This window comes from Oryzias latipes, chromosome 6 (assembly GCF_053564925.1).
Source record: "Oryzias latipes strain Hd-rR chromosome 6, Olatipes_Hd-rR_3.1".
Classification (NCBI taxonomy): Eukaryota; Metazoa; Chordata; class Actinopteri; order Beloniformes; family Adrianichthyidae; genus Oryzias; species Oryzias latipes.
Window position 1 is genome coordinate 30,129,447 of NC_136242.1, and position 20,837 is coordinate 30,150,283.

The following is a 20,837-nucleotide window of genomic DNA, read 5'->3' on the forward strand; positions in this document are numbered from 1 at the left end:
TGTTGGTCTTTGACCAAAAAACAGTTACTTGTGAGATCTGAAACAAAAGACCAATAAGAAAAAGCTCCAATTGCATCTCTCCACCCTTGAAACTGTGCATCACCCTTTGACCTCATAGGAGGCCTGAATCTATTGGCCAATGGTTGTTCAGCACATCTCCAGAGGATCTTACAGTTTCAAATTCAGGTCAAAAACTGTTCAACCATAAAAAAAAAAAAATGTGTTCCATATCATTTCTTTTAAATGTCCTGAGCATTTAATGTGTTATGACAAAAAAGTATTTCATGGTAAAAGCAGAGGTAATGTGAAAACAATGAAATCTGTGATAAAACAAGTTTGCATAAAGTTTTAATGAAGTTTATCTTAAACAAAGTTTAACATCAACATTTGAGTTCTTAATTTAAAAAATAACTATAAAGTTACACTTAAACTACATGCAACTTCATAGGTTTATTAAATAAATAAAGGGTTTGAGAAATCAAACAAGTCAAAAAGGCATCGTGATGAAGGTGGGTATGGGGAACAGATTGGGCCAGACGCCTTGGGACTGTGGACAGCTGCGTGGTGCCTTCATGATGACCTTCAGTTCAATGATTTTACTGTGTAAATCCTCTGTGTTGTTCAGAGAACAGAATTCACCACAGAATTCTTCATCTCACCCTCCAGGTTCAAACAGGTCTTCACCATCATCTTCAGCTCATCCACTGTCTCTGGAAATCCTTCAGTACAAACCCTCTGAATGTTGTCCCCAGCAAGGACGATGTACTGACTTCTACAGAGATGGGAAAGCAGGGAAAGAAATGTCAAAACTACAAGAAATGACCACTGAAGTCATAAAATTGTATAATAAATGAAAAACCACCCTCCCATAACAAGACCAATTTTTAGTTTGTCACACAAAGTTACACACACAAACAAAACAGTCAAAATTAGATCAAATTGATGACTCTGGTTGTGTTCAAATTCACTACTCACTACTTGGAACACTATAAAGCGTGTTTGCCATTTTGTAGTGCTGTCAAAAATCTACAATCCCAAATTTGAGTCCTCTAGAAATTTGCCAGAAGTCTCAGGAAAAAGAAAGTGTGGATCGATGCTCACTAGAGTAGCAAAAAAAAAGAAAAGAGGCAATATTTGAACAATTTTTCTGGTTTAATGTATTTTTTATCTATCATCGAAAGAAAACAGTAGAGAGCATGGCGTTCAAACTGCTTTTAAAAGTCACCGCCCTTTTTGTACTACATTTGAACCGTACCGTAATGATAAACAACCAGTAAACCTGTCTGCTCTATGCTGCTTCATGGTCTTACCCCCCTTCCCCTCCTATTATCACCCTCCTACCCCCCCCTCTCTCTAACGTCCCTCTCTCTTCTTCCCCTCTTTCCTTTTCCATCCGGTCCAACACCAAAGATTTTCAAACATGATTGAAATTAATAAAGTTTGGCCTCAATTACAAAAGGGGTTTATTCAGACATACCTTTGGTTTGTCTGAAGATTAATAACCCCTCTTGTTAAAATAAAATATGTCCAACACAAGAGGCCCTCAGCTCTCATCTGTTTGCCTAGCTGTTGGACAGGACAAGTTTAAAAAAAAAAAAAAAAAGTCAGGGCACCGTAGAGTTTTTTGAGTAGCTACAGAGCAGGGAGGGAATTCAAATGTAGCCTCTATTTGGAGACGTTTATCTGGATCCCCCCATTGCACGCTTGTTGATGTTTCAAGCCGTATTTACAAATTACAATGACAAAAAAAAAGCCTAGTATTAAATACCTCCATGTAGTAGAAACCCTCTGGGTGAGACCAAAGTCCTCCAGGGACAGTGGAACAGCAGTGCAGTTCCTCTGATTCTGCAACAAGATCTGCAGGAGGTTTCTTGGGGAGTTCATAGAATCAAAGGTTCTCCAAGTACCCGAAAAAAAAAGACTCAATGATAAATGAGGCCTTGTCCACAACAATAGGTACTTCGGGAATTTTGGCAAAATCAGGGAGGCCATTAGTGGTAGCAAGAGACGCAAATATGCCTTTAGTGTACACTTGGGCATACAGAGAGGCACGAGGAGTAAGAGACACAGATGAGACATTTTCATACTTTGAGCTGATGGCCTGTCTCACTGAATAATCCAAAATGTCTAAAGAAACAAGATGCACAGGGCAAGCATCTACTGGGGGCTTAAAAAGGCTGGGCATGTCCAGGAAGTAAAGCAGCATGGGTAAAATCGTTTTTAAATTGTTCTTTCTCGTCACAAAAAAAAAAAAAAAACTATCTTTGGCTTCAAAACATATAGTCCGACAGTCAAGCAATAGACCAAAGCAACAGATGAGGAAGAAACAAAATTATAGTTGGCTCTTAAATTGAAGTCCAGGAGATCGTCCTGCAGGAACCGCCATGGGGCCGATATTTTGTATTCCAAATAAAACGATTCAGTGACAAACGGGAGGAGGCAAGAAGTTCCACAATGTCTTTCAGTTCAAGTAATATTCTCCAAGTTATGTTGTTCTCAAGTGTCAGATGTCTGACCATCAGGGGTAGCAGCCTCAAGAGTCCAATTCTCATGTCCATTGCCCCCGATTGTTCCATTAACTTTTAAAGTCTGGTTTAGTTGTCGAGGTTGATTAGTTCTCTCTGATAATCAATAAAGGACATTGCGAATGGCAGTGTTTAATTCTTCAAGTGAGAATCTTTTGTCAGACATCAATTTTTGTTGACAAGCTAAATTCCCTCTAATAAGTCATGTAGAACATCAGGTGGAAGTCCTGTTACAGTGTGAAAATATATTTGTTAAAAACATTCACTTTTGACAACATCTGTTCCCCGTTTGAACTCTGACATGGTGGCTTCATAAGTCCTGAGAAGTTAAAACTCCTTTCCAACAACAAACAGCGTTTCTACATATAAAGATTCATGAAACCAGTAAGAGAATTTGCTCCCAAGTTATCAATAGAGACAAAAACCGCTGAATAAAGCCACCTTAGTTTTCAAGTATTTGGATGTCTTTCAAAGGAGCATCTAAAGTAATACCATAAGCTCTTATTTTTCAATAAACTGTGTTCCTTATTCTTTTTGGTGTCCATCCGCCATATGTCACGGCCGCTTTGTGGTTAATCTCCCAGGCTGAGGCAGGGGTCCGGCCCGTAACAGTCCTCCAAATCCACGGCAGGTAGGAGAGCAGCAAACTTGTTGAAGACCAGCAACTTCTTTTGAAGAACACTAACTGCATTTTTCAAGGATGACACTTGTTTTTTCAACCTTCTAGTGTGTTGGTACTTTAATTTGAGCTTTTTACGGGCTGCATGTAGCTGGCCCTGTAATACAACCATTTTCCTTTTTAATAGTAGTGGGGAGTCAGCAATGATGTAATTGTGGTCTAAACAGCAAATACTTTCAATGGCATTGCAGTTTGCCGTAACCCCCTCATCCTGCTCCGCACTGTCAGAAGACTCTTCTTTGACAATAACTTCAATTGGTTCATTGACATAGCTATGATCTTGACGTGTAAAGTTAGCGCCATGGCCAAAATGAGCTAAACTTGGGAACACTGGCTCATCACTTTCCTCTTCTTTTACCACGACGGCAGTAAAAGGACATGCTGATACTTCCACTTTCTTGCGGATGGGCAAATTGAAAATCGTTGGCACAGCTGTGCTCTTTAGCCTCTTTAGTCCCTATACAAAGAATCATTAAAATAAAATGTTAGTGACACACATTGTTATTTTGAATAATAACTGCAAATGACCATAAAAGTGAAAGAATTCATGTTGAAAGTCTTTACTTGGTTGTTGACTAGGAACTGATCTTCCTCAAAATGTTCGCTACACAGACGAGAAGAGGTGGATGGAGTCCAGTCCTTTCTTTTGATGTTAAGCAGCCACATCTTCAGCCGCTCAGGATCACGATGAGGTAATCTGGAAAGACCAGATGAAGGGAAACTTTAGTATTTCCTCGCTATATCGCAGTTCACCTTTTGCTTCTCTATTTCTCAACAGCGCACTGTGTTCTGACACTGATTGGCTGTTGATCTTGCCAATCAATCTCCTCCGTGTTGTCAGATCGAGCGTTTTCCCGCTTAATTGAACAGTTTTGATTTTGAATTTGTGGCCAAAATTTGCTTTGTGCAGGTGGAGATAGTCTGGGGTCAGTCTGGCGGTTTTTAGTTAGATTATTTTTTTGGGGTTTGGCTGATTTTAAATTACTTTTAGGTTGGAAAAGCATGATCATCTGGCAACACAGGTGAGCTTGCCAGAGTGATATAGATTTAGATTTGCTTTATTGTCATTGTGCATAATACAATGAGATTTAAGATCTAGATATAGATCTTTGATCGCAATAAGGTCTTTGTTTTCATTCGATAATACTGGACTTATTTTTCTATAAAGGTTTGAACTTTTGACAGTTTAAAAAAAGAGTGTGAAAATGTTTATGTCCGTCAAAGAAAAGTGTATAAAGTGTGTAGAGAGGATTTTCACAGCCTTAAAACTCCTGCAGTTCTACTTTGCAAGTTTCACCTGTTGCATAATACTTATGGAACGTATACCTCCGCAATTAACAAGGGACCCCTGTTATAATATCTTTTTAATAGTGGATATCCATGGAAAAGTTTGATTCTATTTATGCAGTCTTTAATCATATTTAAATTCGTACCACCAACAAAATCATTTTTTTGCTGGTTTTGATTTTTGAGTGGTTTGTGGTTCTGATTTTGCTGCAACAAAAAAAGAGCAATAACAAGTCAAACGCATTTTCATAAATTTCATTTTTTTGGTCTAGGGTAAGCTACTTACCGGAAAAACTGCAGAGTTGAATTTCTGCAAGGTCTGTTGACACATTTATCAGCACAACACGCCATCCTTTTTCTGAAACAGAACCACAAAGTAAATGCCCTGAAATGCTGGTAAATAAAATTATTAATGCTGATTTGAGAAGCAAATAAATTATACTTATAACTTTTGGTTTTGTCATTATAGTTCAACACAAACACACAAATGTCTAGTTCTAAGTGCAATTTATTTTCCCACAGACGGACAATATTTTGCTATAAATCTAACTTCATATTTCCAGCTTGGATGTGAGGGACAGAGGGCACCAAAAAATTTTATTGAGACATCTGATTGGTCATTTTATAACTTGAATAACTTAATGTCCCTAGTTCAAGTTATTCAAGTTGTAAAATGACCAAGATGCCTCAATAAGTTAAACTGAAGAAAAAAAAAGGATTAGCAAGCAAGAACATGTAAAAAAAAAAAAAGGTAGCAGGCCAAGAAGGGTTATTCTGACAAACATAATTTACAGAGTAATGGCCGTTTATTTTTCTCAAAAGAATTATAGAACACATGTCTGGGATTTTGGCTTCTTGGAGCCACCAGTCAGTCCCCACTACTCCAGTTCCAAACAGGAAGTATCTGCTGGATTCAACAAGCCAAAATCCCTTAGACTTCTTATAGAGAAATAAACAGCGGTTACTCAGTCATTCTATTTGTCAGAGAATAACCATTCTTAATCTTAATTTATTTATTTTAAACAAGTTTCTGCTAATCCTTTCTTCTCCAATACAGTCAATGCTTCGGAAATGAATGTCGTCATTTTCCTTCCCTAAATTGAAGCCATCCTCCAGACTTGCATGGCGAAAACGTCCGCTGTCCTACTCGGTAGTCGGCAAGCGCTTTCTTATAGAACGCCACAACTTTAACATAAAATTCACTTCCACTAAAAGACAATAACCACACGTGAATGGGATCCATAGCTTTTACTGGGAGTTATGTTCAAGGCAGACAGATGAAAAACTAGCTTCTTCTGTGAAAAGACGGCCACCCCTTTTAGGTTTATTTATTCGAGAGCCGGGGTCGAGCTCGTGCGACGCCACCCATAACAAAACGGCGAACTTCCGGCTTCAACTAAACGATTTCAATAGTCGCCATTTTTCCCCTCACGATATACGGATAACGCCATGTTGGAGCCAGACTTTCTCAGTAAACAGTAATTGGTCCGAAATCTGTCATACATGCGATTCACCACATATTCAGCCATCTGATTAGCTAGTTTCTAAATGCACAACAGAAAAAGTATATCAAATATAATTAGGCTTAACAGTCATATGTTAAGAATAAAATTATGAGCCTACCTTTAAAATTAACTGAAATCCTCAGATGGATTAAACTTTCCTGAGGAAAAACATACTCCTAGTCCAGAATACAGAGAGCCGACATGACGAAGAAAACAAACGATTAGATCGTGGAGGCACGGGTTGACCATAGCCACTATGCAGGGGCAGTGGTTTTCCTAAAAAAAAACTTTATTTACAATGCATGAGCAGACAGACTGTGTCCATTAACGAAGACTGTGGCAAGTACACTTACCCTATAAGGAAAGAGGAAAGTAATTTGTGATAAAATTAAATAATATGATAAAATAATATTTACTAACATGCACGCGTACATAGTCATGTATTATTAAGGAGTTTAAAACAGTTTAAATCTGTCAAATATTATAAACTCTAAAAAAGCACTTTTGTATTATAAATCACAGATAGTTTTCAAGGAGATTCTTTTTTTAAAATATTGTCATACATATTTAATATGACACTCAAACACATGAACAAATGGGTCAGTTTTCTTTTTAGAGTAGTCTTTCTTCCTGGCATCTCAGAAAATCTTCTGCTTCTTTTATTTTAGATTTAAACTATTCTCAATCTAAAATACATATAATCACTTCAGAAACAAGTTATGTTTGTCTTTACTTGCAAGGATGATATTTGTTGCTGCAACATTTTTTTACTGTGCTCGATTATGGTGATGTTTTATACACACATTTCCCAGTCCAGGCTCTGCACATTTTGGATTCAGTTTTTCATGCCTCCAGCCATTTCATCAGGAACAGTGGTGCACGAATGTGTACCTATGAACTGGCCTGCATTGGCTCACACACACTGGTACAGATTTATATACAAGGAATTCATTGGGCTGCTCACTTCGTATTTAAATGTGGGTCTTCAGCAGATGGCTAACAGACCTTCAGCTCTCAGCTCCCAGGATGTTTCTTGCCGTCTGTCCTTTGTGTAAGGACAGAAAAGGGAAATATGAATCATTATTGGGCCCCTACAGGCTGGAAATCTATGCAACTGCAGCTGTTGTGCTACCGTTTTATTAGATTAAATATCTTGGGTTGGGTTGCAATGTGTCAGGACTCGCTTAAAAAATAGATCAGCGGATCCGTTAAATAAATAATAACATAAAATAATAAATGTATAGTCATGGAAGAAATGTCTGTAAAAACAAGCTGTATTACAAGTTTAACATTGATAGACATGATCATTGGATTTTAACAAACATGCAGAGTTTTAAGTGTAATGACTAAAATACTTTGACATTTTAATCTGAAATACATAAATTTCAGTTATTTGGTGGCTGTTTGTTAACTATTCCACCTGCAGTAATCAGAATTGAGGAGAACAAAAAATTGATCCCAGACGTGACTTCTGTTGGTGACGAGATCAAAGAAAAAAGCTGCAAGCAGAAGTTTGAGAGAAGACATCACTTTCCAGCCACTACAGACAGCTGGTCTCTTATACGGCCCAACCCATCCAACATGGTGTCCAGAGACTCCTTACTCAGCTCTACAGTCACTGTGGAAACCGACTCCATGTCCGTGGACTGACACGGATCCTCCAACTGGAAAACACAAATGATTATTCGGGGACATCATGTGACTCCAACGATCAGTGCAGACATAGACATGACGACAGGATGCGACGTGGTCCGATTGTGGTTTGGGAACTCACCTTCAGCTGAACCAGGCAGGTTGGCATGGACATTCGACTGACTGAGTCTGAGCCAGTCACCAAGTCCACCCTCCAGTCCAAGTCCTTTAGCTGAGGGAGGGAGACTGCAAACACACAAAAGCACAAAGTTTAAAGACCCACTCTAATGAAAATCAGCGTTTTCTTGCTGCATTTTTCTGATGATGGAGGTTCCATTTAATAAAGCTCAAAATTGCAATTCTGAGTATGGTATTTCTTTATTTAAATCGTGAATCGGGAACAGACGAAATAATGCAATTGAAAAAAAGCCTGTAGCAGTGACATAGCGGCTACAGTTGGTGCGCCACAAGCTCCCCACTCTGCTCCATTCTGATCCATGTACGTCTTCATGTTCCTTGTCCGAGCTGGCATCTGGCTAAAAAATGTCCGGCTGGATAGCCTCAATATAGCTATCCAGAGAGGGTAAACAAAGGGAAGATGGGAAGTCAGGGCAGGCTTGCTACATGCCAACAGTCCAACACACAACTCAGAAGTAAATTTCTGATTAACTACAGTCGCTGTGCAGAAACTATGTCCCAGAAAACTAAACAAAAAGAAGTCCTGTCTAAGCCTGACTGATAAGACTAAAAAACATCTTACAAGAAAAAAGGAAAAAAATCAACCAGTTGATTTGATTTGATTTCTTTTCACGAGACCCCCCAAACACAACAGGCATTAGATACATCTTCTAAAGCTACACAAATTCCAAAACTATCCAAAAGGCGTTTAACACAAAATGCCTGATTGTAAAGGGGTAGACAGAAAAATATATCTTATTTGTATTCAATCCCTTGGGGTAATCTTAATAGAAAACAAAATTACAAATGGCCTTCCCTACATGCAAGTTCACTGTAAATCAATCCATCATGTTAATACATAAGAAATATGCTAAAATGATTATTTATAACTTTTCCAACATTTTCTTTAGGAGAAAATGTTACATTTTTGTGTTCTGTACATTCAAAAACATATGTTCAACCTTTTGAAGCATTCAGTTGAGCTACCCAAAGTTTTACACCATTAACACAGAAACACATTTGCTGTTTGATGTTCAAAGTTAGATCTCCTTCTAAGGTTTCCATCTTCAGAAGTTAAGACAACTTTTGCAAAGCATCTGGCAGAGCTTTTCAACTTCAAACAAGTTTGCAGTTCTTTCAGGTCTGAATGCAGTTTCATGCTTTAAAATTAAAGAGAATTTTTTATGTTGTAGTATTTTTTAAACAAAGTAATAACATCCAATTTTGAGTTGTTCCCCTCAAACCGATGAAGGTTCAGAGAGCAAAGGAGAACCAGAAACACACAGAGGAAGAGAGAAGAACAACATCCACTCACCCTGCTTATCGAGGGCTCCTGTTCTCCATGCCGGACTGAAAGAAACAGCACAGAAACAGAGGGTTTTGCCTTTAATGTGAGTTATGCCTCCAGACCTGACATTATCTTATCCCCTTTTCTATTTTACAAATGTACCGGTATGTTTTATGTCTTGAAGGCGGATAAAAACCTTCAGCTGTAATTCCACCCGTCAATCAATCACTTTATTTTTAGAGCGCCTTTCATCAACATGCGTAATATGTCTTTTTTTTTTAAATGTAAAAGACATTTATAAATAAGTTTAAACAATAAAAAGTCGTAAAACCCCATAGGCTAAAAACAACAACAATCAAGAAAAACAAAAAAATGTAGTGCCTAATAGTTTGAGAAGGCAGTGTACAGATTAAAAATGTACAAATAAATAACCATAAAAGCCACAAAAACCCAATAACCCAAATAAATAAATATGAATGCTAATTTTAAAATATGTGTCTTTAATTTATATTTAAATATCTCCACAGATGCAGAAACTCCTCAGGCAAGTTACTCCACAAATGAGGAGCACGGTACTGAAAAGAGGCCGCTGTGAGTCCCAGTTCTCATAGTGAGAGCAGCGTCTGACGATGTGAGAGCTCTAGAGGAAATGACTGACGAGGTCTGATAACTATTAAGAAAGAGAATTTTAAAAGGGTGATTGCAATGTGAAACAAACGTAGACGTGGATTAACTGGTCTTATAATATCTGACTTCACTCGTCAGATTCTAAACGATACAAATGAAGCCTGAGTTTAATGCACTCATCTTAATAAAGTTTTGTTTAGTTCACATACTTCTCCACCCAAAAGCCTTCAATTAAAAAAATAAATTCAGATCTAATAATTAGAGATGTCCCACATAAACCCCAGCTCTGCACCAGAAGTTTACCTGTTCTCCAGCAGGATTTTGGTGATCAGGTTCTTGAGGCTGGAGTGAAAGGTCTCAGGGAAGATGGAGAGGATCTGCTCTGGGGAGCTGAGGTTGTAGAAGAGGATGTGATGGGATAGGGTGTGGAGGGACTGGACCAACTGTGGGACAGAAATCACAGCCGCTTTCAGTCAAAACCAACAAGTTTAGAGTTGAATAAGACATACAGCATAAATATCACGCATATTAAGTTTTAGCGCATTTAAAAACACTCATTCATCACTTGTTTTATCAAACAACTTTGTCACTATAGGACTCCGAGATTTAATATCCAATATCCAGAGCTTGAATTCTGAAATAATCCAAACGATACGCACCAAAAAGCAGCCGTAAACCAATGAGAACCGGTTTGAAAAAACAATAAACTTTCCAATTTCAAATTTCTACGGGGAGAAATCGTTAACAACATCAGTGCCTGAAACTGAATTTTGATTTTTCATAAAAGTTCCACTCCGATCATCTTTCAATCTATTGTAAAAGCGTTCTTAGTGGTTTTTTAAATTATAATTATGCCGGGTGAGGGCGGAGAACATCACGCCTGCCTTTATGCATGGCTGATCGCAGGTTGGCATTTATACAGAGAAGCCAGTGTGAGAGGACACCTGAAATGGGTTTATTTGTTAAAAACTTCTTTGTGACAACTCTTCTTTTTTTTTTCTACCCTAGAATCCATTTTATTATTTATCCAGTTTTATAAATGAGCCCCTCTGGTTTTAAAATTGATCATGAACAGCACAGATCAGGTTCTGCAGCCTCCTAAGAGCGTATTTTCTTTGATCTGTGTCTAATTTCTCATCAGGGCTCTGACAGACCACAGGAAAAATAAAAAGGCCCAAAAATGGGCAGAAGTCATAAAGGTTTACATTTCTGCTGTTTGTCTCCAGATTTAGGTTTTGCTTGTTACTGTGATATGCAATAACGCCCGGTTTTGAAGTGACACTGCTGTTATTATTTCTCCAGCTTTAAACTCTGTCTTTCAGACTGGTGAGCAAAAGCAGACTATAGGAGCTGCTGGCCTGGATGCGCACACGGGGACAGGGACGGGGCTTACCTGAGCTGCCTGGGCTGCAGAGATGCTGAGCGCTGCTGCGGTGTTGTCCGTCAGTTGCCGACTTGGACCGCTGTGACTCTGGACACAGACTTCTCTGACTACATCTTTAGAAGGAGCCTGAACAACAAATTCAATGGAAAAGTGATGTCAAAACGTACACACAATTAAACTAGGAGTGTAACTAATGTCATGTTAATAACGGACCTAATCGATTAATGGATTTATATTCCTACAATCCAACCAAAGCGATCTGAGGCAAGTTGTTAATCAAATAAACCTTAACATTATACAATCATTTCAAAGTAAAATAAATAGATTATACTAATACTGGAAAATACAATTTTGACTGAGACTAAAATAAAAACGACAAAGTGCATCACAGGGGACAACACGCACATGATGGCAGCAAAAAACGATAATTCCAGTTCAATGTATGGACAACATTGTGCAAAGAAATGTGACCAGAATATTCTAATAATGTTCCCTTTGGATCATTTTTAATGTGAAAAAAAACACAGAAAACCGAACTTTAGCAAACTAAAATGTGAATAGATTTGACATTCATTCTTATCTACTTGTTTGTTTGAACACGTATTTAATTCACACTTCATTATCTTGTATGAAATACAAAGGAATCTAGAAAACTTCAGCTGCAGTGTTCAGTACCAGGTATTTCGGTCACACTAGTGGAACTGGAAGTTTTGGCTAAAGATTTCCTGGATCCATTTTTTTTCCATTTATTTAAAATGAACCAAAATCGACTATGAATCTGATCAGCAACCAGAAATTATGACAAAAATCGCATTGTTGTTAAAATGAATCGTAACACCCCATATGTAAACACACAGATTAGAAACTAAAGTCTACAGAGAAACCAACAGAATCGCGGGAGCAAACGGCTACGCTTAACTGACATTTCCCTGATATAACATTTTAAAACGTGACAAATAAGGATGAAAATAACTCAATTTCTGTGTGGAAACACAGATTTTAGTAAACACAAACCTTTAAGAGAAGCTGCAGATCAGAGAAGACCTCACTGGAGACGGTAGCAGCCATGTTAACATGTGACAGCGGCAAAACGAATCACGTGACCGCAAAATGCCGCTCCCTCTGACGGGAATTGAAGTCCGGAATTAGATTAAGTCAGCAAGGGCACATATAAAGCAGTAGTGTTTTCATAGCTTTGATGTCAAAGACCGTGATGCTTTCTTTTGTGTAAACATGGTATTATTTATCGCTAAATTTCATATACACAAAAGAAAATTTTCCAATAAAAAACCGGATTTCTTTGTGTTCAAACTGGAACTGCAGCGTTATTTAAACTTAATTTCTGCTTCAAAAAATACAAAAGCTCAAAAAACAATTAGCATCTGTAAATCTTTTGGACTGCTGACATAGATTTACTCTCGCATTTTCTCTTTTCTCTTTATTTTTTTTTTGTTTCTTTTTATTTCTTATTCCCTTTTGTGTTTATTATTAATAATTAGTATTTTTTAAAGAATGCAACATGTTTGTTCTGTATTCAGAATTCTATTGTACATTAAATGTGCATAATTGTTGTATTTTCTTGTTTTGTATGTTGCAATTGTTCAATAAAAAAAAAAATAAATAAAAAAAAAAATATATAAAGCAGTAGTGATGAACACCACCAAATCTTTATTGTCAGATATAGATAAAGTTGTCAAGAAATTGCACTTTAGTTTGGGCGTTTCTTAAAAATAAGATATCTCTCCAGTGGTTAACTACATCTATAGTTGAATAAAATCAACTTCGACACCGAAGAATTCCAACAGGGACGGTACTAAGAAAAAAATGAACATTTTTAATTTACCGTCTGAAACCTTTTTAGTTAGTGAAAAACAACTTGGTTTCTTTAAATATTCAAATAACATTTTTATTTAACTAGATAAAGGAAAGGTCCCACGCATTTTAAATCCAACGCAGAAAGTTATTTTGGCATCCAAGCATTTTTTCTATAAGAAATAAAATATTTTGGTTTGAAGAATAAATTACCTTGATTATGATTGTATTATTTTTTTATTGTTTTTATTTTTATTCCTAATAATGTTTATCCACCAAAAGGTAAAAGATACCAACAAATGTGTTTATTGCAACATTGGGAACATATTTGTTGTCAGTGTGTTTCATAATGTATGTGTGATAAAATTTGGCATATGTTGTGTTAATATTTTTAAGGGTAGGTGAGATGAAGTATTTCAAAAGTTTGTTTATTAAAATGTATTTGGGAGCCGGTTTAGCTCGTGCTGGTTTGCGGCGCCTTCCGTCCGTGAAACCCAGGTTCAAATCCGGGCTGCTCCCTATTCCCTCCTCTACTTCTGTGCCGGTCCCAAGCCCGGTTGCTTTGAGAAGGTTGCGTCAGGAAGGGCATCCGGCGTAAAACATTGCCAAATTTACCATGCGACTTGTTCGCTGTGGCGACCCCTGATGGGAGGAGCCGAAAGAGAAACAAGTTTATTAAAATGTATTCACAAAATCTTGGTTGTCATGGAGAAATACAAAACACTTTCGTGACAAAAAATGTTTTATTTGATTTAATATTTGTAAAAAATTAAGGTAAAACACGATTTTTTTGTTCTCCATTATATAACATCCCGATGAGTTTGAAATTAATGTGTTGGTCCGCAGACACAAAAAGGAGCTGGTCACACCTAATGTTTTTGTAGGTGAAGCCTCCGAACCATAGATGTCGCTGTTGTCAGACAAATTGACTCTAGATGTGCGCCTGTCGGTTTAAAGTTGCACCGGAAGTCTGCTCGTCCTCTTCTACCAGGCCGATCCAACATGGTGGGTAAAATCTTCATGTCAGTCTTCGAAATCCAGACCAATCCTAACTTCGTAGTGGTTCTTGGTCGCTGATCGTACAATTAACAGAAACAGTAGACCTAGTTTTACCCAAAATATATTTTATTGGTGGCATTAGTATGGGGGAAATGGCTTTATTGCCTTGTAGCGTAGAATTGATGCTAGCGGAACCGGTCTAGACATGGGTTATGTTGAGAGTTGTAATAGTTTTGAGTTGACAGCTCATAAGAGGTGAACATTATTTTTTATTGGAAAAGTCGCTGTTTTATTATTTTTGTATGTGTTGAGCGATCCTGATTAGTTAGCCTTATGCTAACACGGTTCTGTTAGCACGACCAAGGGGGAGATCGTGCAATGCAAAGCTATGCTGAGTAACTGACTTCTTTAGGCTCGTTCATTAGTCTTTAGTTTAAAATATATATATACCGTGATTTAAGATTTTTAAAATCTTTCCTTACAATTAAACTGATTTAGACCCTCTTGAGCCCATGTAAGTCCCTCATTATGCCTTTTATTATTCTCTGGATTTTATTTGCATTTTCACTAAGATTTCTTTTGGGGTAATGGGAATTGTTAGTGTAACAGTCCAATTAGACCTGCCTATGACTTTGCAAACATGTAAACTCAATGAAGATGTGCATGGCATTTTTCTCTAATTAGCATGGTTAACACCTGTCCCTGCTTGTAAGATTATAACAAATTTGTACGACTTGTCTTGCAGGGACGAGTCAGGACCAAGACGGTGAAGAAGGCCGCCAGGGTCATCATCGAGAAATACTACACCCGGCTGGGAAATGACTTCCACACCAACAAGAGGGTGTGTGAGGAGATCGCCATCATCCCGAGCAAGAAGCTTCGCAACAAGATTGCTGGGTGAGGAAAGTTTGATTTCATTTGATATGGTTTCATTTAAGCAATCAAAGAAAGAATAATGCACAAAACAATACAATCAGCAGTTATACATTCATACAAAGACGTATCAAACTTAATACTGTGTATCCTCCTGTAACGAAAGGTGGCCTCGGTGTCTGAGTCGCTTGGTCATTAAAACTACAGGAAGAAAAATTTGTGAGACTTTCCCGTGTTTGAAGGACTTTCTGTTCCTATCAGACCCCATTTGCTCACAGACATTTGCATCACCAGTATTTCAACATGTGATTGTGCATATGTTGAACTTAAAGGCTTTGTCTGCATGTTGATCTTTAACTGCTGTGGGCTCCTGCAGGTATGTGACACATTTGATGAAGAGAATCCAGAGGGGTCCAGTCAGAGGAATCTCCATCAAGCTGCAGGAGGAGGAGAGGGAGAGGAGGGACAACTATGTCCCAGAGGTCAGTAAAGCCACAATCTTTCTACTGCATGGAAGCGGTTCACTCACAACGCTGTTTGTGTTCTATGATCAAACAGATTTGAACTGGAGAGACATTGCATTGGTCAACTTTTTAAATGTTTCATTCCTGCTGGCTAGCGGCTAGATTGCTAGTTTTCATTTAATCTTGGTTCAGAGTGTGATGCTTTACTCAGCTGACCAAGTTTCACATTAGAGGCTTTTGGTTGACCATGGCTGTCTAGAGTAGACTATTCATATTATTTGTTTGCTGATGTGATTCATGGTCAATGTTTGTTCATTTTGAACAATCTTATTCACTGACCTAAATCAATCCAGGAAATCTTGATCCAAAACTTTAAACTGAATACATTTAATTTAAACATCTGTGAGTGTTCATGTTTTTAACCTTGTTTCTATGTGAAGCATGCGTGTAATTAAAAGTAGAAAATCATCATTTAGTGTGAACGTTCATCTCAGGTCCTTTTTAACAGAGATGAGGATCACTTTTAACCAAACTGTAGGGTGTGAGGTGTGACTTTTTTTTCCTTTTGTGTGTCCTGTATCGAAAGTGACCATGGCGTGCATGTTGCCAGGTCATTGATAGTACAGGAAAATCAAAGTGAGAGCATTTTCCCGTGTTTGAAAGATCTGTTCTTTTTGAACCCTGGCGCTCTCAGACAAAACTCAATGTTGAATTATTGTGTCCTCAGTTGTTTTTGTTCAGTGCAGCAGTAAAATGATCAGGAGTTAGAAGTTCACTCTGACAGTAATTGTGCATTTATTTGAAACTCTAGGATTCTTGACACAAATATTTAGAAGTAAATGTAAATCTATATTTTTACAACCCTAGCTGATGCATCACTCAGGGCAATATTTAGTTTATTATTCTCAAAATATTTTCTTATAATGGTTACAACAGCAGGCATGTATCATAAAGAAGCTGTAATACCCTGAGTATTCTGTTCAGATGATGGCTGATGAAATGCTTGTTCACCTGCGCAGGTGTCTGCTTTGGACCAGGAGCTCATTGAAGTGGATCCAGACACCAAGGAGATGCTGAAGCTGCTGGTAAGACTCTGTGGCGGCCAAATGACTGTTCTAGTCAGTGAACTCTGTCAGTGTGCAGTTCTGTTTGTGCTGCATCTTCCTCACAGCTTTACTGTCATTGAGCGGATTCAACCATACGAGCTGCTGGAAAAAACGCTGGTTTCTCTTTGAAGCCGAAAATGTTGGTTTTTGTCGTCGGGCTCTTCGGCGCTGCTGAGGAACTTCCACTCAATCGAAAACGTAGATGTGAGGAAGAATCTCAGAAGTGGAGTTAGCTGTAAGACGTTTAATGATGTGTTGAGTGTTTGATCGTGGTAAGGCACCGCTAAGCTCGTTAGTGATGCGACTGATTGGGTTGGTCAAACTTGAAGCCAAAGGACGGATCATCTGAAAGCAGAGATAACGACGTGGAGACGATATGAAGACGCTGGACGTTGTTGGTCAGACATCACCCGTGTGAGGATTTTTGTGTGGAGGAAGGAGGCCGTCACTAAAGCTGCTCCACTTTAGATCACACCAGGTTTTTAATTCTGACATAACTTTGACTCCAGTCTAAAGCTAAACTTTGATTTAAAACTTCAATTTGAGGCGTTCTTCTGGCAATTTTCTGTACATATTTTCCTGATTTGATTTTTTTTAAAAGAAAACCCCCAAAATACCTCTGATCCCCTGGACATCAAAGTCTTATTTAGGGTTTTTGGTTTATCTTGTCTTTGTTACAGAATCTCGTGTTTATTGATTTAAGGTTAGAATTTAAATTAAATGATCTTGATTTTTGGTGTGGTGTTCCTTTTAAGTTTTAATGTCGAGGTTTAAATCTAAACTGTTACATTGCTCCTCTTTGAAATTGTTTTAACCTTATCCACTCAGCTGAAGGCTTTTCAGTGTCTCTGCAGGACTGTCAGGTTCTCTTCCTGATGGGAGCCATCAGACTTTTAGAGATCTCACTTCAGTCCAGATCTCATCTCCTGTCTCTCTTTCCTTCAGGACTTCGGCAGCCTGTCAAACCTGCAAGTCACCCAGCCCACTGTCGGCATGAACTTCAAGCAGCCCCGAGGAGTCTAGCTTCTGTAAAGTATCTTCCTAATAAAAACCGTTTGGGACAAACACTGACGTGCAGAACTTTTGATTTCAGAGGTGAAGACCTGCAAACCTTGAAGTTAAAGAATTGCTGCTCTTTTGTCAACACATTATTAGCTCTGTCAAAACTTCAAGGGAAGATCAAATCATTTCTGCAAAGATAGACACTTAAAGCATTCCCAGTGGTCTTTTAATTATAATTTTGCTATAAATAAAAAATAACTGTCTTTTTCTAGAACATAATTTCTGCAGAGCAGCACTAGTTGTGGGCGGGACTGTTGTCGTGGAGAAAGTCTGCCATCATTTCCCATTCGTTCACACAATCTCACATTAGCTTACAGCCCATCACCACCCAAATCTAACCTTAGCAGTGCAACAAAAATGGCGAGCAATATCGGCGCTATCTTGCCGTACAGTTTTGGGGCAGATTCTAGCTCAGATGAGTAAACAAATGGATCTATTTGTCTGCAAGTGGATGCATCGAAATGGGGCAGAGCAGGGAGCTTGTAGACTGCTGGTTGTAGATTTTGCACGACTATAATCTTTTTCCAGGGGCGTTTTCGTTTGCTCCTGATTCACAATCTATAAGATACTTAGAAATACAATTTTAAGCTTAATTTTGTTCATACATGTCGTCGATCATAAGAGAAATGCTGCAAGAACATGTTAAAAACACATTTTTATTGTGGTGGATCTTTAAGATATTCGTGTTTACAATGTAGATCATGTTTCACATTTCCTACTTTAATTCCTCAGCAGGATGAACATGGATTTGTCTTACATTTCAGTAAAGTTAATTTTTTCCTACTGTAAGAAAAAAGTGATTGTAATTGGTCTGATCCGCAGAAGCAAAGACGAGTCAAAGAATAAAGGAAAACATGTTTAATGCAGAACACGGATCTTCACATGAAGCTTGATGGAGGATCATTCCCCCCTCTAAAGGCTACGTTACATGGGTTCTGGGTCTGAGCTCCTGCGCTGTGCCGTGTGTGGCTCATAGGCATTTAAGCAGGAAGAAGTTGCAGAAAGCTCCTCGAGGACAGTCACACATCTTCCCGATGCGAGATCCTTTCCTGATGGCGCAGTGCTCTCCGAGGTCGCACTGAACAGAAACACAATGGGTAAGAAATGATCCCTGTGGTCCGCTCTAGTCACTTCCACGGAAACTTGCCCACCCTGATGGAATAGAAACTTTTTCTAACGTGTTCTAGTGCTTGTGCAGACTCCTTGGATACAATTTTTCATTCTCTTATTCCTGCTCTGAAGAACTGCGATCTGAATTTAGCCAAACTGTGAAATTTAAAAACATTAAATGAGATTTAAATGTGAAAAAAATTAGTTTTGGACAGCAGCTGCACATCTGTAACCTCCCTCATTTTGAGTTTCTCAAACCGCATCCATGCTGAAAGCAGTTTTGATAAATAAAATACATTAACCAAATGATTGATCTAAATGTGATCTGAATCCTGCTGAAAGTTCCTCTGATTCCAGCTTTGCTCTGACATGATATTACACGTTGGTAAAGGTATGTAATCCTTAATTTCAGCGCCCCCTGCTGTCAAACAGCTTTCATTGCAGATCAGTGAAGCAGTAATGATGCTGATGCATCCCCTCAACAGAATTGAGAGGATTTTTGTCTGAATAGGAAACTATAATTTTCAACTAAACAAAACTTCCTAATTTTTTTTTCTGTTTTAAACATTAGTAAACTTTCTTAATCATCTGTAAGGAGCTGCAGCAGACAGGAGGTCACATGGGTTATAATCTTCTCCAACCTGAGAGCAAGAGCTCTTTAAGGAGAACTGAACCATTTCTGAGATAGATGGTCATCCTTCATCTTCACGCATAAAGAATGTGGTCCCAAAGAGGGAGGAGGGTCAGTTTGGCTTGTGGAGGGTGTGGTGCACTCACAGAGGGAACCTGTCCGTATTTCTTCTCCCAGGGGTTGATCCGTGTCGTCTGCAGCCTTTCCAGGACATCGTGTAGCGCGCCAAGCTGAAAAATACAAGAGCATCAACGCTACACATTTCAGCTGTTCAAATACGATATAACAAAGCAAAGCATTCAAGCCTTTTATATTTGCTTTCCCATAATAACCCTACACTCGAGATGTTTAATAGTTTGAGCCTAAAGACAAGAAATAGAACAATATACCATTTTAATCTTGTATAAAATAAAACTTGAAATAAACAGACCAGTTGTGTGCAGAGAAACAATTCAGTACTTCCTGCAGCCTAATTTCTAGATGCTATTTATTTAAATTGTGATATTTATACATGTCGATATTTCCATTGAAGTGTCAAAAGTAATGTTTACATATATTTTATTTTGTTATTTTTACTTTAAGTCATTTTATCCATGTCAAGTTGTAAAGCAAAAAAAAAGTCAAAGTTGCTATGTATAAGTTGTTTAACATAGCAATAAAATATTTAACAAATTATCGGAATTTAGTAATTTTTAAAGTTTTATTTTTTATTATTATTGTTTTTGTCCCGCGTGCAGCAGTTGAGAGCGCACGTGCTGCGGTTGTTGCTCTCACCAGTCTGTTTGAGTTGTAGCGTGAGTCCTGCAGGTCCGGCACCTGCCTCTCGTCCCTCTCGGCTTCCGTCCTCCCTGCCGGACAGAGTGCGCAAAGCACCGCCGCGCACAGCACCGCCTGCGCCCACATGTCTGCAACAGCGAAGAAACGAGAGGAGAAGTCGAAGGAAAGTTCGGGCTGGGGGAGTCAGGAGAGTGTGAGTCTCCTTCGCCTGCCTACACTTGAGAGTGACTGCCGCGCGCCTCGCTCCGCGCTCCATCTCTTCATCCGAAAGATTCGCAGTGACGTCAAGAGAATGACGTAAAAGCTAGTGATGGATCAAAACAAGCAACTAAATACAACATTAACGATTTAATGCTTTTGAAAACTACTTGTTAATTTTAGAGAGCTGACGAAAAATAAAATAATGCAGATCATTGCTAAAGCACAAAACAAAAAATAAAGGTTCAGATCAAAAGTTGGAGTTTTTATCTATATGGAAGTTCATCTGTAGCATAATTAAAAATATAAGTCAATACCAGAAATGCTTTTTCATTTTAACAATAAAGCTAAGTTCGTTAACTCAAAATTAAAAAGAAAAAGCAATCCGCCAAACCGCTTTTTCTTTTTCTTCTTCAACACCGCTCATTCTGTCACTTAATTAAAATGATAAAGAAAATGATATTGGACATTTCAATTTAAAAAAAAGTCCTCTAGTAAATGTGTAACAAAATTTAATTAGAAATATCTAATTTGGCAATTAAAATGGATTAACAGAAATGCTTTTAAAATTTCACAATGTAACTGCATCAATTGACTCAAAAATAAATTAAAAAATCAATCCTTCAAATATGCTATTTCTTTTTAATTTGAGTCAACAAATGCAGCTTCATTTTGAAAATGAAAAAGCATTTTTGATATTG

At 38.1% G+C, this 20,837-nt stretch overlaps 3 protein-coding genes and 2 non-coding genes across 11 annotated transcripts; 3 read left to right on the forward strand and 2 right to left on the reverse strand.

Annotated features, from left to right (window-relative positions):
* Positions 1 to 331: 331 nt before the first annotated feature.
* On the reverse strand, positions 332 to 12,274 carry commd9 (COMM domain containing 9). Of its 7 annotated transcripts, none has more exons than XR_013656467.1 (12): positions 12,119 to 12,274; positions 11,114 to 11,230; positions 10,024 to 10,163; positions 9,121 to 9,155; positions 7,771 to 7,874; positions 7,600 to 7,660; positions 6,961 to 7,036; positions 6,115 to 6,172; positions 4,778 to 4,849; positions 3,769 to 3,901; positions 1,769 to 3,661; positions 332 to 772 (listed from the first exon to the last, which is right to left on the reverse strand). XR_013656467.1 is itself a non-coding variant. In XM_078948970.1 (8 exons), exons 1-7 carry the CDS (start codon positions 12,170 to 12,172, stop codon positions 7,004 to 7,006), a joined length of 549 nt encoding a protein of 182 aa, XP_078805096.1. In that variant the 5' UTR covers positions 12,173 to 12,274; the 3' UTR covers positions 6,115 to 6,272; positions 6,961 to 7,003. The 7 variants fall into 7 exon arrangements, 3 of the variants coding, with proteins under 3 accessions (XP_078805096.1, XP_020559875.1, XP_011474716.1); XR_013656466.1 differs by having other exon boundaries at positions 6,115 to 6,272; XR_002290436.3 differs by having other exon boundaries at positions 6,961 to 7,041.
* Positions 12,275 to 13,780: 1,506 nt separating this feature from the next.
* zgc:114188 (40S ribosomal protein S17-like) lies at positions 13,781 to 17,423 on the forward strand. Its single transcript, XM_004069783.5, has 5 exons — positions 13,781 to 13,921; positions 14,661 to 14,812; positions 15,165 to 15,270; positions 16,272 to 16,337; positions 17,304 to 17,423. The coding sequence occupies exons 1-5, from the start codon at positions 13,919 to 13,921 to the stop codon at positions 17,379 to 17,381; spliced, it is 405 nt and encodes a 134-aa protein (XP_004069831.3). The 5' UTR covers positions 13,781 to 13,918; the 3' UTR covers positions 17,382 to 17,423.
* Positions 14,941 to 15,069, forward strand: LOC111947587 (small nucleolar RNA SNORA71). Its single transcript, XR_002873467.1, has one exon. It is a non-coding gene; the product is annotated as a small nucleolar RNA SNORA71 (small nucleolar RNA).
* Positions 15,825 to 15,949, forward strand: LOC111947586 (small nucleolar RNA SNORA71). Its single transcript, XR_002873466.1, has one exon. It is a non-coding gene; the product is annotated as a small nucleolar RNA SNORA71 (small nucleolar RNA).
* An 842-nt stretch (positions 17,424 to 18,265) lies between the features above and the next one.
* On the reverse strand, positions 18,266 to 20,168 carry cart2 (cocaine- and amphetamine-regulated transcript 2). The gene is made up of 3 exons (NM_001204781.1): positions 19,936 to 20,168; positions 19,308 to 19,391; positions 18,266 to 18,498 (listed from the first exon to the last, which is right to left on the reverse strand). The coding sequence occupies exons 1-3, from the start codon at positions 20,062 to 20,064 to the stop codon at positions 18,391 to 18,393; spliced, it is 321 nt and encodes a 106-aa protein (NP_001191710.1). The 5' UTR covers positions 20,065 to 20,168; the 3' UTR covers positions 18,266 to 18,390.
* Between the last annotated feature and the right edge of the window lie 669 nt (positions 20,169 to 20,837).

Coding starts and splice junctions, on each gene's coding strand:
- commd9 (XM_020704216.3), bottom strand. CDS start 12,172: ATGGCTGCTACCGTCTCCAGTGAGGTCTTCTCTGATCTGCAGCTTCTC. Junction 11,231..12,118: donor ATCTGCAGCTTCTCTTAAAG/GTTTGTGTTTAC, acceptor TTTGTTGTTCAG/GCTCCTTCTAAAGATGTAGT. Junction 7,875..9,120: donor AGGAGCCCTCGATAAGCAGG/GTGAGTGGATGT, acceptor GTGTGTTTGCAG/TCTCCCTCCCTCAGCTAAAG.
- zgc:114188 (XM_004069783.5), top strand. Junction 14,813..15,164: donor CTTCGCAACAAGATTGCTGG/GTGAGGAAAGTT, acceptor GGGCTCCTGCAG/GTATGTGACACATTTGATGA. Junction 16,338..17,303: donor AGGAGATGCTGAAGCTGCTG/GTAAGACTCTGT, acceptor TCTTTCCTTCAG/GACTTCGGCAGCCTGTCAAA.
- cart2 (NM_001204781.1), bottom strand. CDS start 20,064: ATGTGGGCGCAGGCGGTGCTGTGCGCGGCGGTGCTTTGCGCACTCTGT. Junction 19,392..19,935: donor GCTACAACTCAAACAGACTG/GTGAGAGCAACA, acceptor TGTATTTTTCAG/CTTGGCGCGCTACACGATGT. Junction 18,499..19,307: donor AATACGGACAGGTTCCCTCT/GTGAGTGCACCA, acceptor GTTTCTGTTCAG/TGCGACCTCGGAGAGCACTG.